The sequence below is a fragment of the Bombyx mori genome, chromosome 5 (assembly GCF_030269925.1).
Source record: "Bombyx mori chromosome 5, ASM3026992v2".
NCBI lineage: Eukaryota > Metazoa > Arthropoda > Insecta > Lepidoptera > Bombycidae > Bombyx > Bombyx mori.
In genome coordinates this window covers 2,371,026-2,387,149 of record NC_085111.1, presented here as the reverse complement: position 1 = coordinate 2,387,149, position 16,124 = coordinate 2,371,026, and the positions used below count along the sequence as shown (strand labels likewise).

Sequence of the window (16,124 nt, the reverse complement as noted above, 5' to 3'; positions counted from 1 at the left end):
ATTACGCAAATTATAATTTTGCGGGTTTGGTTTTAATTACACGATATTATTCCTTCACCGTGGAAGTCAATCGTGAACATTTGTTGAGTACGTATTTCATTAGAAAAATTGGTACCCGCCTGCGGGATTCGAACACCGGTGCATCACTTCAACACGAATGCACCGGACGTGTTATCCGTTAGGCCACGACGACTATAAATGTTTTCATGTCTTCTCGCAATGCTACATAGGGATTTGGCATGAGCTGTACGACCGGCCACTTGCCTGACGTCTACTTTTTTCTCCACCTATTCGCTGGTAGTTTAAAGCTGCTTTCAGACTACGCTATAATACAATAGCATATAGCTCATAGCACAACAATATTGCGCACCATACATTGTTATGGACACGTTCACACTGTACTGTACTATATATTATTGGTTAAGTATATATCCTATATGGCACTACTATATGGTACTAGCTGCACCCGTCCGCTTCGCTGGGCATTTAAAATGAACATTATTATTTCCCACCCCCACAAAGATTCTCATCATTAACGCCCCCGCAATTGGTGTACGGAGTCCAACACTCATATAAATACTAGCCTATCTATTAAGTACATGTATTTTCTACACGGATACCAAGTTTCAAGTCAATCGGATGCATGGTTCAGTAGTTATAACGGAACATCCGTGAAAATCACTGTAGATTTATATATTAGTATAGATGGCGTAGTCTGAAAGCAGCTAAAGGGACTATAAGGATTGATTACATGCATATGTGTGTGTGTAGTGGCGTGCGGCGAAGCGGCTCCCCCGCCCCCCGCGCCGGCGCCTCACCGCCCCGCCGCCACCCCGCCCTCCGCGCACCAAGACGTCTACCCTTCAAGGTAAAATTTATTTGGGACCTTGTTTAATCCAAATTTATTACATTCCAACCGTAAATATATTTAGGATCTTATTTGGGTACTTCAGGGTATTTTACCCTGATATTTTGTAAGTTATATGAAATCAATATAATATATAATAATATCGTATCTTATAAATACTTGATTTTAATTATTTTGATACAGGAAAAGGCCTGCCTCGCCTCAAAGCACTGAATCCGTTGAGATCAAACCTCCAAGCGGCGACGAAGGTATCATGTTACATTTTTTTTTACTATATAGACGGGTCAACGACCTCGCGGTCCATCTAGCGTTAATTGGTTACCATAGACCATAGACATCAGGGTGAATGCCACTACCGACGCTGAGACACGAGGTCTTCGCCTTCAAATTGGAACGTAATATTGCTTCATGATAAAGATAAGCAGAGTGTCGGTATCTACAGTAAATAAGTAATACTAAGTATGTATCGAAATTCAAAATAATTTTAGTAAAAATCGCTAAAAAACTTACAATATGTACTGTGTGTTTGTGGCCAGCGTTTCTATCGAATAATCGCTATGTCAAATCTGTACATATATTTTTTGACAGAATTTTTGGAGGGAAAAAAAACAATATGGCGAAAACATTTCAATTTATGCGTTTTGAGGAAAACAAGCCCGTTTATAAAATGAGAATTGTTATGTTTTTAAGATAATATTTAATTTTCTTCGGTTGTCGCCAGTCGTAATAACTGCCTATAAGGTTTTATCTCGTTTTTTTTTTATTTTCGCAATATTATTTTCGATTCGAATAAAAAACTCAAGATTAATCCGTAAAAGTAGTTTTTAATCAAACATAATTCGAGGGTTGAAAGTCTGTTTGGTTTAAGCGACATTTTTGCAACTTCACGAGCCACTTGAAAGTTTAAAATTTTGAAAAATATAACAAAAAAACTTCTTCGGCTTTTTGAATGAAACAAACTTAATTGAAGTTCAAATAAAAATATCCAAGTGCTTATGCTAAAACCTAATAAAACGCACCTTTAATTACAAAAATAAATATCGCGTTTTTACTGGCGGTAGGACCTCTTGTGAGTCCGCATGGGTAGGTACCGCCACCCTGCCTATTTCTGCCGTGAAGCAGTAATGCGTTTCAGTTTGAAAGGTGGGGCAGCCGTTGTAACTATACTGAGACTTTAGAACTTATATCTCAAGGTGGGTGGCGTATTGACGTTGTAGATGTCTATGGGCTCCAGTAACCACTTAACCCCAGGTGGGCTGTGGCTCGTCCACCCATCTAAGCAATAAAAAAAAAGTATTAAGCGTAATGTCGCTTAATCCAAATAGCATTTCACTCCTCGATGTATAAGGTAAAACGTGTCTATGTACTTTGCGCTAGTGTTTTACAATTTAATAAGTGCATTGTTCAATTTGTTAACGATCAGACGAAGCTGATACCGATCTCGAAACTGACCGGCTGCTCGGTCAGCAGAGGACCGATGACCAGGGCTTCTTCGACGATAAAGTGAGTACTGCACATTAACTGCAATCGATAATTATTTTTTTAGGACCTTTATTTAAAACCAGGTTCCCGAACACTTTGCAACAGCTGAGACACCTTTTGCTTTTTTTTAAACTATTTGCATAGCTTTTATCGCGGGCTTTGACCGCCGCGACCGAATCAAGACATTCCGTAACGAAAATAAAACCTAACACCTCCCACTCCGCCTACCATGTAGCTCGAGTTCAACACATTCACACGTTTCGCTGGTCTAGTGTTTGTAAATAAGCGCGCGGCGTGACGTCGCACTGTATGCGCACCATGAAAAGTCTGCCCATCCCTCTCTCGCGCGGTCTAGCTTATGAGTGTGAAGGGGACAGTTAATGTTTTGCTTTTGATAATGTTTATAAATATAGCGTGGTCTTATTTTATTATTGTTTTAGTATTAAATTATTATTGTCTAATTAAAATTGCATAAGTTGATAAAAAATCCTATGCAATAGCTTTACCGCGGCAGTCCCCTAGTGCCACACGTGTTTTTCATTTACCTAACTGTAATAATCTAAATCTGTGTGAAAGGGAATAAATGATTTTATTATTCTGGGTTATGGATATTTTTCTTCTCAGCTAATGCTGGTAAATGTGAGCCTAGCAAGGGCTTACGCCAAGTGAGTTGCTTCATTGTGTAGTGTTGTAGGGGTTTGAGTAGTGGATCTAAGGAATCGTCGCACTATGGTTATTATTATTATTATTATCGACTTGTTTTCTCGGCGGAGCCGGTAATTGCATGTTAGCACGGGCGCAAATCAAGTGATAACTGCTTGATGATAATGTTTGTGTGTTGGTTGAGTGATGGTGTATTATCGTCAACCTGCATAAACTTCCTCACGTTTCGGCAGGTGTTTAAAATAGCGGCTTGTTGGAGGGTTATGTAGAGATTTTGTTTGAGATTGTCTAATTTAAGGCTATGGTGAAGATGGTAAGGAATGACACCTGTTGTGGAAAGAACTACAGGTACTATATAAACTTTTTATTGTTTCCAGATTCTAATTATTTGATTTTTGAAATCTGTATATTTACTAATGATTATTGTTATTATTTATTAGTAACTATTGTATTTATGTGTGTAAATTCAATTCTCGCTAATGTTATTACATTAAAAGATTGACAACCTTTATGGTCTGACTATGATCGCTTGTCGGACTGGCAACAATGACAAGTTCAGTTTTCGATCATACTCAACATCTCTGACCACACTCGATGTAACAATAATATCGAGGGGTGAAAGTTTATTTGGTTTGAGCGACATTTCGCTTGATACGATACGAAATCTATGTAATTAAAGATGCGTTTTATTTGGTATAGCTGAGTCCCGCGATGTTACCTGCGGTTGTTTTCGTAGCGCGGGTGACGCCGCAGGGCGAAGCTAGTCTAAAAAAAGTAGCCTAAGTTACTCCTTATCATCAGCTACCTATCAGTGAAAGTCTCGTCAAAATCGGTCCAGCCGTTCCAGAGATTAGCCGAACCAAACAGACTGACAGATAGACAAAAATTGTAAAAAATGTTATTTTTGTGTATGTACAGTATAGGTACATATTGACGCTTGAAAGGCAAACGTGACTAAGCGACAATGCGTGAACTTTACAGTAGACTAATTTAAAGTTGAAATACCTGAAAAAAAATGTATTTTAACGAATCTAGCTGTAGGATTGAAATGATTTTAAAAGACCTAGAAATATATATTTTTTGCGCAATATGGTTATTGCCTATCATTTATGTATAAAGAAGTTATTGTCGCTTAGTCACGTTTGCCTTTCAAGCGTCGATATAATCATATGCATGTAGTAAAAAGCGGCTATTTCAATATTACAAACAGACACTCCAATTTGATTTATATGTATAGATGTAGGTTAGTCGGCGTGAAGTATAGAGCATATTGTGAGTCCGAATGTGGTAGACAGAAGTACTTACCACCGATCTTTCTGTATCTTTCCGGAAGCAGTTTCGAGCTATGTGTGTTGCCGTTTGTGGGTATCAAAGTGGCTGGTGGTATTGTCATGTCCATGTGCTCCAGTAGATACGAAACATTAGGTAGCTCAGGGGGCTTACTTGGAGGACTCATTAAGAGGTTTACTTGCCGATGCATATCATCAAAAGTTATCTACTCTGAAACATGCTACCGTTGTTGGTGGAATATCTTCGATCAACAATATTGTCGATCAAAGTGGCATTAGTGAAAGTTTATTACTATACGAGGGCGGCACTGAAAATTTCGGGAATTAACGAAGTGACACAACATTACTATTTAAAAATGTATTTATTGCTTTTCCGCGAAATTTGACACATTTTTCCATACGATGGAACCAATCATTGAAGCAACCGTTCCATTCGGAAGTTGGGGTCTCCAAAATGGCCGTTTTGTAGGCGTCCACAGCTTCTTCAGGTGATAAAAATCTGTCCACGCAATTTATTCTTTATTTTAGGGAAAGTATAGAAATCATTAGGGCTTAGGTCGGGGCTATACGGCGGATGGTCTAATAATTCTATGTTTTCTTGCTCTAAAAACTCTTTTGTTCTGTGCGCGGTGTGAGAACTCGCATTGTCGTGATAGAGGATGATGCGGCGGTTGCAGTTCTCTTTACGGAGTTCAGAAACGATCTGTGGCAAACAAACGCTAGCATACCATTCTGCATTAACCGTTCTTTGTCCCTCAAGAGGAATAGTCGTAACATGGCCGGTTTTGGAGACAAACTGGCCACCATTTTTTTTTGCAACACTCCGTGAACGAACAATTTTTGTTGGCTTTAACTCATTTTCGAACACCCAAACTCGTGACTGGTTTTTTGTTTCGGGTTCGTACGCGTATATCCAAGATTCGTCACCTGATACGATGTTGTATACAGCATTTGAGGATCCTGCATGGAATCTTTCGAGAGTTCTGACGCACCAAGTAACGCGAGCCGCTTTTTGCTCTTCACAGAGCGAATGCGGTATCCATCGGGAAAACAACTTTTTTACACCTAATTGTTCATGCAAGATTATTTGTATTTGACTCATGCCAATGTCTAAAGTTGCCTGAATTTCGCGGTATGTCACATGTCGATCTTCCTCAATCAGCTTACGCACAGCATCAACGTTTTCTTGGGTGACTGCAGTTTTTGGACGACCTTGACGGGGATCATCACTGAGCTTGACACGTCCACGTTGAAACTCAGCAAACCAGCGATAAATTGTGGTTTTGGATGGGGCTTCATCACCAAATGCAGAAATCATCCGGTCAACACACTGTTTTTGTGTTAAACCACTTCGAAAGTCATAATAAATCATCGCTTTTGAATTTTCTCGAGTCAATTCCATTTTCTCAACGACTAAACAAGTTTGACAAAACCTCGTGACAAGACCGAGAATCTTTTTTTAAATAAATAAATGGTATTCGATTTTTAAAACCAAGGAGTTTTCAATTAAAAAGATTTTAATATGACAGAAAGAGTGGAAATATTCCATTCCCGATACTTTTAGTGCAGCCTAGTAAGCTACTATAGGTCACAAATGAGTCATGGACTTTTTTTAACAAATGTGTGGGCTTATTTTATACTTTAGACGGGCCCCGGTAACCGCACTCGTCGAACTCGACAAAGAGGTCGACATGCAACCTAACCCATACATCAGCCCGCTGAGTTTCCCGCCGGATCTTCTCAGGGGGTCGCGATTCCGATCCGGTAGTAGATTCATTCGCGAAGCAGTTGCTCTTGAGTTGTTAGGTCTCCTTCGGAGGCGCTCGGACAGTTGTTAGCAAATCCCACCCCTCCTGGCTGAGCATTTGCTCGCCCACTTGTCCTGGTGAAACTGGAAAGGCCTTCGGGCCACCAGTAATCTTTCAATAATAAAAAAAAAACTTTAGACGTATGAACAGCGATTAATGTCACGGCTTACAAAGAAATTGAATAATATACTAGATATGCCTCAAGACCATACAAATTTTAAATATTAAACAGAAAAAAAATATTTAAATCGCTTTGGCTTTAATTTTGTTCTTTGATAAATGCTCTATGCTTGCCAATGAAACTCTCGTTGAATTTTGAAATCGAAGTGAGGCTTAGAATGTTACGACATAAAGTATCAAAAATATTTGAGATATTATCTAACGAGAAAGAAAGTCTGGCAAAATCTTTTTATCTGCGGCAGGTGTTAGGCCCGTCAAACAATGAGAAAAAATCACATGTTTTGGTATTAGTCACGTGGAAATAACAATTTAAGCCCAAATCCCGCAGGTGGGTACCAATTATTCTAGTGAAATACGTACTTAACAAATGTTCAGGTCATGTAATAAAAATGAAACCCGCAAAATTATAATTTGCGTAATTACTGGTGGTAGGACCTCTTGTCAGTCCGCGCGGGTGGGTACCACCATCCTGCCTATTTCTGCCGTGAAGCAGTAATGCATTTCGGTTTGAAGGGTGGGGCAGCCGTTGTAACTATACTGAGACAGAACATATCTCAAGGTCGGTGGCGCATTTACGTTGTAGATGTCTATGGGCTCCAATAACTACTTAACACCAGGCGGGCTGTGAGCTCGTCCACACATCTAAGCAATAAAAAATTACGACCTCACGTCTCAAGGCTGGTGGCGGTATTCAGGTTGCGATATCTATGGGCTAATCTACACCAAAAAAAAAACAAATCACATTCAGATACATTTTGCAATAGTCTAAACACTATATTATTAAATATAATATAGTGTAATCTAAATACTACATTTACCAAATAATACTAATAAGAAAAACAGATGTGATGGCGTCTCCAAAAGGTCAAGCGGGTTCGACATAATTTCATTCAGTAAGGTGATTAGGTGATGTAATCATCAGCTGCTCGCAAGTTTGTTTATTCTGGACTTGAACAAAACAGCTAATAGCAGCTATAGGTCGAGTCGGCGCACGCGCAATGACCTTGCTCTCCTATTTTTGATCAAAGATTAGATTTTGTTCATTCGATTTTATATGCCTATTATTTAAGTATCTAAGAAGACACACAAGTTTCTTACTCCCTTTACTTTTTTTACTTATTATTTTATCTCAAACAATGAGTTTTATTTTTTCAAAATAGCTTATAAAAACAAAACAAAATTGGATGTATTCCCACTATCGATAAGTCTTTGTTTTCTCGTTTTTTTAGCTCTTGTTAGCGAAAAAGGTAAGTTTTCTCTCACTTAATATTCAATATTTAATTTTAAAAACGAAGCAAATTATTTAATCTTTGAATTAAATTTCACGGAGCCTAAAAGAAAGAAAAATAATCGTTAAAGAAATATTAATAAATTCTCAAACGGCTCATTAAAAAAGATCTAAATAAACCATAAACAATTACTCTATGACGTATTCATCTGCACAAATGGTCGTCTGTCAGTGTTCATAAGTTGATCGAGTGGAGTGCATGTGTGTTTCTTTTTATTCAATCATATTTTTATCAATACGCGGACGACCGCGCTACAGATAAAACACTATCTACAATATTAACTTTAAACGTTTATAACGTGGCAGTCAGTGTATTAATGTTGTCCATGAATATGTAATCATAAATAAAAGACGTGTTTTGAAACGTGTGTTGTGTTGTGTTGTTGAAAATGCGTGTTATTCGGGATTGTTGCAGTGGAAATTTTCCGTTTCTAATTCAATATGGGAAATGTTAATGTAAACTGGGAGCATAGACATATTATAAACAGATATATTGTAAGATTATTGATAGTAACTAAAGAGGAATTATTGAAATAGATTATAAACAAATGATAATCGACAAAATGAACGAAGAAGAGCGACAGCCGTGTTTAGTAACAAACAGAATATGTGATGTCGACAGGAAAGAGGAAACAAGCGAAAATTTTCTGAATACCGAAGAAGCTGACAGAGAAAATTTTACAGAAGAAGTTAACGGGGAACTGGACAACGAAGGTGCACATGATAAGAAAGAACATAATATACTTAAAGAAACAGAAGTATTTTCAGATATTCAGAAAGAAATAAATGAACATGACAACAGAAAAGTCAGTAATATAAGTGATGCCAATGAAGATATCGTATTTAATGATGCCATTTCCAAAAGCACGAGTCTAGAAAGAATTAGTGCTGGTGAATCAAAAATAGAAGATTACGATGGTGAAAAAACTGTATGTAATGAAAAGGTAAAAGATGAAAATTTTAATGATACCACGGACATTAAGCGAGAATTTGCGGATGTAGCACAAGGAAACACTGAATCAGAACACATCAACGTGTCTAGTAGTGATTCAAACGTTGCAGTTAGTGAATCGGGGTTAAATGTCGAAGAAGATGAAAAGGAAAAGGTGCAAAATATTGAGTATTTCAATTTAGTTTTAAATTTTGAAGTTGACGAAACACATAGTTTTCGCCTGGTGTACTTCTTATCGAGTGGTGCGACTGTCTTGATATTCAAATCCCACAGACGGTGCCAATTTTATCAAAACGAAATGCATACGTAATTAGTTCATATTCACTAATGAATACCAATGATAAAGGAATTCAATAGCATAGCAAAAATCAAACCCCCAATTATAAGATTTTGCGTAATTACTGTACAATTGAGACAACGATTTCATGTTGGTTTTTAACCGAATTTGATAACCGATTAATACCAGAGAGGTTGTGTGCCTACACACTTAGTACAATAAAATATACGATAAAATATAATAAGGAATGTGAAGTTTCCTCATTCTCTGATCGCTTATTAATTATTTACAAATTATATGTGTTCTATCGATAGTTACGAAAATTTGTTACTCAATTAACTTAGCATTTGAATGTTTTTAAAATATCTATAAACGCCTTTTTAACTTTTTACTGTTTCATGCAGAATAAAGTTAATGTTACCCGCTTTAGACATCAGTTATTCTCATTTAAATTAGTTGAGTCATCAGCGCGATTGCGCAACTTACAAACAGATAGCTCATCATGTCCTATCATCGACACGCTAAAATTCTTTATCGTCAATTCCATGAAAGCTCCAGTGAACTCAGACCTTTTTTCTCATTAGCCTTGTATGCAGACGAGTGTACGACCCATCTGATGGTGAGTTGTTACCTTCGCTCATGGACATCAGCATTGCCAGGGCACAGCCAAGCCGCCGCTCAGTGTGGTAGCGGTCTGGAAACACCGTAGAGGGGAGCTCATTCGAAAGCCGGATGGTACGTGGCAGAAAAAATCTATGGAACTGCACTGTGGATGAACGCAGTGGTTTTAGGTAGTATGAATGGACTCTGCTCTGGTGACTGCCGGTACCATGGTAAGAACGAGATGATGGGATCATCGCAGAGATCATCACACGATACAAAGCATGGATAAAGTCGAATTCCCTCCAAATGGGATTATCAATAATTCGAATGACCCTCTTCTGTAGACAAATAGAAGTAACTGAAGTATCGCTTCGCTCTGTTGATGACTCTTAACATTTTTGACGCTAACTTTGCTTTACCCTCAAAATATTACGATATTGAACATCGATCGAAACACCGACCCGAAGTATCCTAACACTCACGGAATGTTTCAGGGAAATTTCTAAAGTTTACGGCGCCATAACAAATCGATTTTACCTTTGAAGAATATATTTTTTTATTTTAGATTTTAAACTACGTCTATTATTTCAACACTTCTTAGTTTTTGGAAGGAAGTCGAAAGTGCTACTCTAGCCACCGCATACAGCCAGAATAATTAGTGAACTAAGATAATCAGACATTGCTAGAGTAATTGCTAGAGTCATCTTTATCAAATAACATTGGGCAGGTAGCCATCTTAGAACACAAGATATTTGACAGATGCCTGAATCTTGTTAACGACACTTTCAAAGATAAGCTTGAATATAAACAAGTTCTGAACAACAACATTCGGACCGTCGGTCTACCGAGCAATATCGCCCGCTCGGTGGAAGATCTTCCCTTCGTCGTTATTCCCACAACATTGGCACTAAGGTCACGGCACTGAACTTGTACCTTGAACACTATTGTTTTCGAACAAATGTTAATGCGTATGCGTTTGAATTCTTAAATTCAATTAATATTGTAGGTAGTTAAAACTTATTTTACTTATTGTTTTCTATTGTCATTATGTTATTGTTTTGTTTACTTTTGGATTCTTTTGGTCACGGACGACCTCAGTTACCAGTCCGTCTGTTTTTTTTTTTACCTTTGCTGATAGCCTTGAGAGGCTATATCAGAGTTACACTAGCTGTAGGTGAGCTCTCGGGGCTCTAACGCGAGGTGTTGTTAACACTGGCCCTAGTAAAAGCAGTGCTTCGCAGAATCTACCATCGGATCGGAAACGCGACACACTGAGAAGATCCGACGAGAAACTCAGTGGACTGTGTCTGTGGTTTAATTTACTCGACGAGCCCTTCCTCGCAAGCGACGGGTTCGGCGAGGACGGTGACCGGTGCTTGACGTACCTAAAAGCACCGTTAATGGATCGGGAGGTTTAGTAATGACGTGTTAGAGCAACGTCGACTGTTTACCATTCGGTCCACAGGATTAGGTATGTAATTTCCGGCGGCCACGACAAGAGGATTTTCGTGTCGCGCCGCCTTCTCAAAGTGGCGTATTGATGCCGACTGTATATACTCACTGACTGAGTCAAGCTCCGGGACATCATGGAGATAGATGTCCGTCCGTAATCGAAACAACGGAAATAATTTAAGGACAATAAAAATGCTAAATTAAACCGTAGAAGCAGTTTTGATTACATCTACGATTCGCGAAGACTAAATAATGATACTAAATGTTGTAGGGTTGGCGGAAACCGAAATCCCGGACGGTGATGCCCGCGGGCAGCGGGTCCGGCTCGGCGCGCTCCCCGCCTCATGCTCACGACTCAGCCGACAACAAAGACGAGGAGAATCTTCATAATGGAAAGGTCTGAAGACGCAAAGAACTTGTTCATTCCATCCCTCCCCATTGCGGGTTTACGGTAGGCAGCGGCTTGGCTCTGCCCCTGGCATTGCTGAAGTCCTTGGGCGACGGTAACCACTCACCATCAGGTGGGCCGTATGCTCGTCTGCCTACAAGGGCAATAAAAAAAAAAAAAAAAATCCCTTATATTGGTTATTTACTAACAGCACAGTACCTATATATGTAAATTCTCTTTAAAACATGTGAGTTTTCTCGGTTTTTACACAAATTTAAAACCATGTCGTGTTGTTACCGTAATAGTGAAGTAAATAGTACCAAAATAAATATTTTTTTCTTCTTTTCTTAGATTTCTTCTTTTTTTAGATTAGTGAACGAAGCAACGGCCCAGCTGATGTTAAGTGGTTACGGGAGTCCATAGACATCAATAACGTAAGATTTGAGGTCGCTCTCTCTCTCTCTCTTAGTTGTTTAGTAATTGCGCAAATTCTAGCTTTTGCGGGTTTGGTTTTTATTACTCAATGTTATTCCTTCATCGTCGAAGTCATTCGTGAACATGTGCTAACGTGTGTGTGTGTACGTATTTTGTTAGAAAACCCCACAGACACAGCCCACTGAGTTTCTCGCCGGATCTTCTCAGTGGGTCGCGTTTCCGATCCGGTGGTAGATTCTGCGAAGCACTGCTCTTGCTAGGGTCAGTATTAGCATCACTCCGGTTTTAGCCCCGTGAGCTTACCTACTAGTTAAGGTTAGGCTGAAATAGCCTCTCAAGGCTTATCAGCTTAGGTAGGGAAAAAAAAAGTTAGAAAAAACTGGTATCTAACTGCCTGCGTAATTCAAACACCGGCATAGTCGCATCGCAATAACTAACACGTGGAAAGCCTTATGAAAAATCGAGTATTTTCATTCAGGTCACGGCGCCCACCGGTGAGCCCTATCTTACTGTACCATGACCAAGCCACGAGGGACAACCGTGGGCCTTTTAAAGTATCTAAATTAGTAGACGATAAAAGTCGCTAATTTTTATCTTCCGTGCAGATTATCGCATTTTATAAATTTTAGAATGAATCTCCAGTTGATAAAAAATATACTGATTCCTTGATTTTGGCTTGGCCCGAATGATATGGTACGCTAGGCCCACCGGTGGATCGTAAATCGAATAATGTTTTTTTTTTTTTTTATTGCTTAGATAGGTGGACGATTCACAGCCCACCTGGTGTTAAGTGGTTACTGGAGCCCATAGACATCCATAATGTAAATGCGCCACCCACCTTGAGATATAAGTTCTAAGGTCTCAGTATAGTTACAACGGCTGCCCCACCCTTCAAACCGAAACGCATTACTGCTTCACGGCAGAAATAGGCAGGGCGGTGGTACCCACCCGCGCGGACTCACAAGAGGTCCTACCACCAGTAAATGTGTTGTTGTTGTTGTGGTTTTAAATGTGGTAAGAAGAGTTAAAATTTTACAAATGTTACCTAAAATTGTAATAAATATTGCTAAATTTGTAATACGCATTAAAATTCAACTTACGAATAATGAATATTCGATGAATAATGACTGTAACAAATTATTATACTACACTGTATGCTAGTTTGTATTACATATGTACATAAAAACTAATACACACAGACACACGAATATTCAGATAAGCCGTCTTATTATTATATGCTTACTTAAATATCGAGCAGTAATTAATTACACAGTGCTTAGTTCGTTCGTATTAAAATGTTGACTAATCTAAATATTCTAGCGATGCACCGGTGTTCGAATCCCGCAGGCGGGTACCAATTTTTCTAATGAAATACGTACTCAACAAATGTTCGCGATTGACTTACGCGGTGAAGGAATAACATTGTGAAGTAAAAATCAAATCCACAAAATTATAATTTGCGTAATTATTGGTGGTAGGACCTCTTGTGAGTCCGCACGGGTAGGTACCATCACCCTGCCTATTTCTGCCGTGAAGCAGTAATGCATTTCGGTTTGAAGGGTGGGACAGCCGTTGTAACTATACTTGAGACCTTAGAACTTATATCTCAAGGTGGGTGGCGCATTTACGTTGTGGATGTCTATGGGCTCCAGTAACCACTTAACACCAGGTGGGCTGTGAGCTCGTCCACCCATCTAAGCAATTAAATTTTTGTCCGTGTGTGCTTTGGTGACTACTATTTTACATTTGATTTCATTATTTATGATATGATATCTTAATGATTTTATCGTTTTTTTTTTCAGGACAAAGACGGAAAGAAGAAGAGCAAAAACAAGGAAGGTTCGTTTAACTTACTATTTTATATAGATTGTACTGTGCCCGTCCTGTAAATGAATTAAAAAAAAAACAATTTATATCTTAAAAACATGTTTTTTTGCATTGAATTGTTACTCAACTGTTTTGTTTTTTGGTGTACAATAAAGAATACTCTCTCTCTCTCACACACACTTTCTCCCTCTCTCTCTCTCTCAACTCAAAAATCAGCTGACGCTCGGGGTCAGCGACCTCGTGAAATGGGAGGGAGGAACACCATTGCCTTCACTTTAGTTTCCGGACTCATGAAAATGTAGTTATTAAAACGAGAAGGACATATGTCCAATGCAGTAAATATAATTTTTATATTCGCATAAGTCATTGCCTATCCGGAAGGATGTACACTTCGTATTATTCAGATTAATATAAAAATAGATCTATTTATTTCTAATGTAACATAAATTATGATCAAATAAATCAAACTGAAAATGAATATTTCATTCACGCTGCGCATGGAATTAATAAAACGGTGAGTGTTAATGTACAACACTTCGTAAAGACGCAAAACAAAAATCGAAATAACAATTTGACTTTTTTGACCTTATTACTATGTAGCTAGTTATTCAAGAGATTCACGATACGTTGCTTTGAAGTAACGAGAAATAAAATGATACCAATAATGCTATTCAATAATAGATGTCTGGAAATATACTTTTATCTGATACTAGCTGTACCCGTCTTCGTTTCGCTGGGCATTTAAAATTAACATTGTTATTTCTCACCCCCACAAAGATTCTCATCATTAATGCCCCCGCAACTGGTGTAGGGAGTCTAACTCCAACACTCAAGCATTCATATAAATATTAGCCTATCTATAGCTCTATAGCTTCACGGGTTCCACCTTCTTCTCTTTTTTATTTTTTTATTTTTTTGTTGCTTAGATGTGTGGACGAGCTCACAGCCCACCTGGTGTTAAGTGGTTACTGGACCCCATAGACATCTACAACGTAAATGCGCCACCCACCTTGAGATATAGCTTTAAGGTCTCAGTATAGTTACAACGGCTGCCCCACCCTTCAAACCGAAACGCATCACTGCTTCACGGCACTTCTCTCTCTATTACATACAACATTTAAACTTTAAATGGCTCTCCTGGATAAAATTTGCAAAAATGTCCGTTAAACCAATGTCGCCTTTCACCTCTCGATATACTACCTAGATTATGTTTAAAAAACTGGAAATACAACAGTGTCATTGAACTTTTTCAGAAACAATACGTTCAGTTCTGATCGAAGGTGTCTTATTCCGAGCTCGTTACCTCGGCTCCACCCAGCTCGCTTGCGAGGGTCAGCCGACGAAGGCAACTCGGATGCTCCAAGCTGAAGAAGCGGTCTCCAGGATTAAGGTAAACGGAGTAATATCGTTTTTTTTTTGTTTAATATTTACACGTGTCTTCGTTTTGCGGTTTAATCTATGGTTAGTACGTCGGGTAATATACCAGGTAATATCAGTTGATCCAACCTAGTATCATTTAAATTTGGATGACTTTTAATATGCTGATTGAATTTAAGTCAGACATCATACCATGTACCACTGCTTCGTAAAACATATCTAAATCTTTTTTTTTTTATTAAATCAAAATGCAAGGTAGTTTAATAACCTAAGAGTACATATTATTATCCGCAACACGCTTCGTAAATGGACTTCAGTCCTGAGAAGTATTGAAGTAATAGACATTCCCGTTTCATTTTTAAAATGAAACCCAATAAAATAAATTACACTTCAAGATATTACACGGTTGCTTTGTGTGTGCGTGGAAAGTCTACCTAATGCTCTCCTCAATAGATGTTCAGATTATTTGTATACAGTTTGGGGGAACAAGGAAGTAACTGCGATCCGGTACCGATGCTACTCTTGAGTTGTTAGGTCTCCTTCGGAGGCGGTCGGGTAACTGTTAGAAAATCCCGCCCCCTCCTGGCTGGGTCTTTGCTCTCCCACCTGTCCTGGTGAAACTGGAAAGGCCTCAGGGCGACCAGTAATCCTTCCTTCATAAAACAAGAGATGCGAACATTATTATGTTACCTAAGTATTTCTACCATGCCCGCGAAACCTGTTAACTACAAACAAGAGATTAAACCGTAAAACTTTATTTTAATAATATTCTTATTAAAAATAAATATTTTTTCAAAGTTAAAGGAAAACCAGTTTTTATGATGACACACCACACCTAATTTCAACAATTAATAATCTGTTTCATATACATTATTATTAGGACTATATAAAATTGTATTTATTTGTTTGATTTCAATTTGAAGTAATTAATTATCCGACTGATCGATGTATTATATTGACACAACAGTTAAATGAATTGTTAATTAACGCATTCTCATTTAATGTAAAGGCAAAAACTGCCCGTGTGAATCGGTTTAAAAGTACCTAACATTATATATTATGTAGATATTATGTACTGTGTTTGCGAGCATGAAATTGCGTTTTACTATTATCTCTTTATTATATTACCAGAATGGACTATTATTACCAGAATGGACACGGTTCCGCAAGGCTTACAAGTACTCCACTGAGAAAAGAAAAAAACGGGTTAGACATCTGAAAAAACACTTCGTCAG

At 38.3% G+C, this 16,124-nt stretch overlaps 1 protein-coding gene across 5 annotated transcripts in view; it reads left to right on the top strand.

Annotated features, from left to right (window-relative positions):
- The window catches only part of LOC105842463 (uncharacterized), a 193,485-nt gene that overhangs the window by 165,550 nt on the left and 11,811 nt on the right, over positions 1–16,124 (top strand). For all 5 annotated transcript variants that reach the window (XM_062668541.1, XM_062668539.1, XM_062668542.1 and 2 more), the window contains 6 exons: positions 772–868; positions 1,052–1,116; positions 2,292–2,371; positions 11,134–11,259; positions 13,488–13,524; positions 14,766–14,902. In XM_062668541.1, coding sequence (XP_062524525.1) covers positions 772–868; positions 1,052–1,116; positions 2,292–2,371; positions 11,134–11,259; positions 13,488–13,524; positions 14,766–14,902 — 542 coding nt within the window. The remainder of the gene's footprint in view (positions 1–771; positions 869–1,051; positions 1,117–2,291; positions 2,372–11,133; positions 11,260–13,487; positions 13,525–14,765; positions 14,903–16,124) is intronic.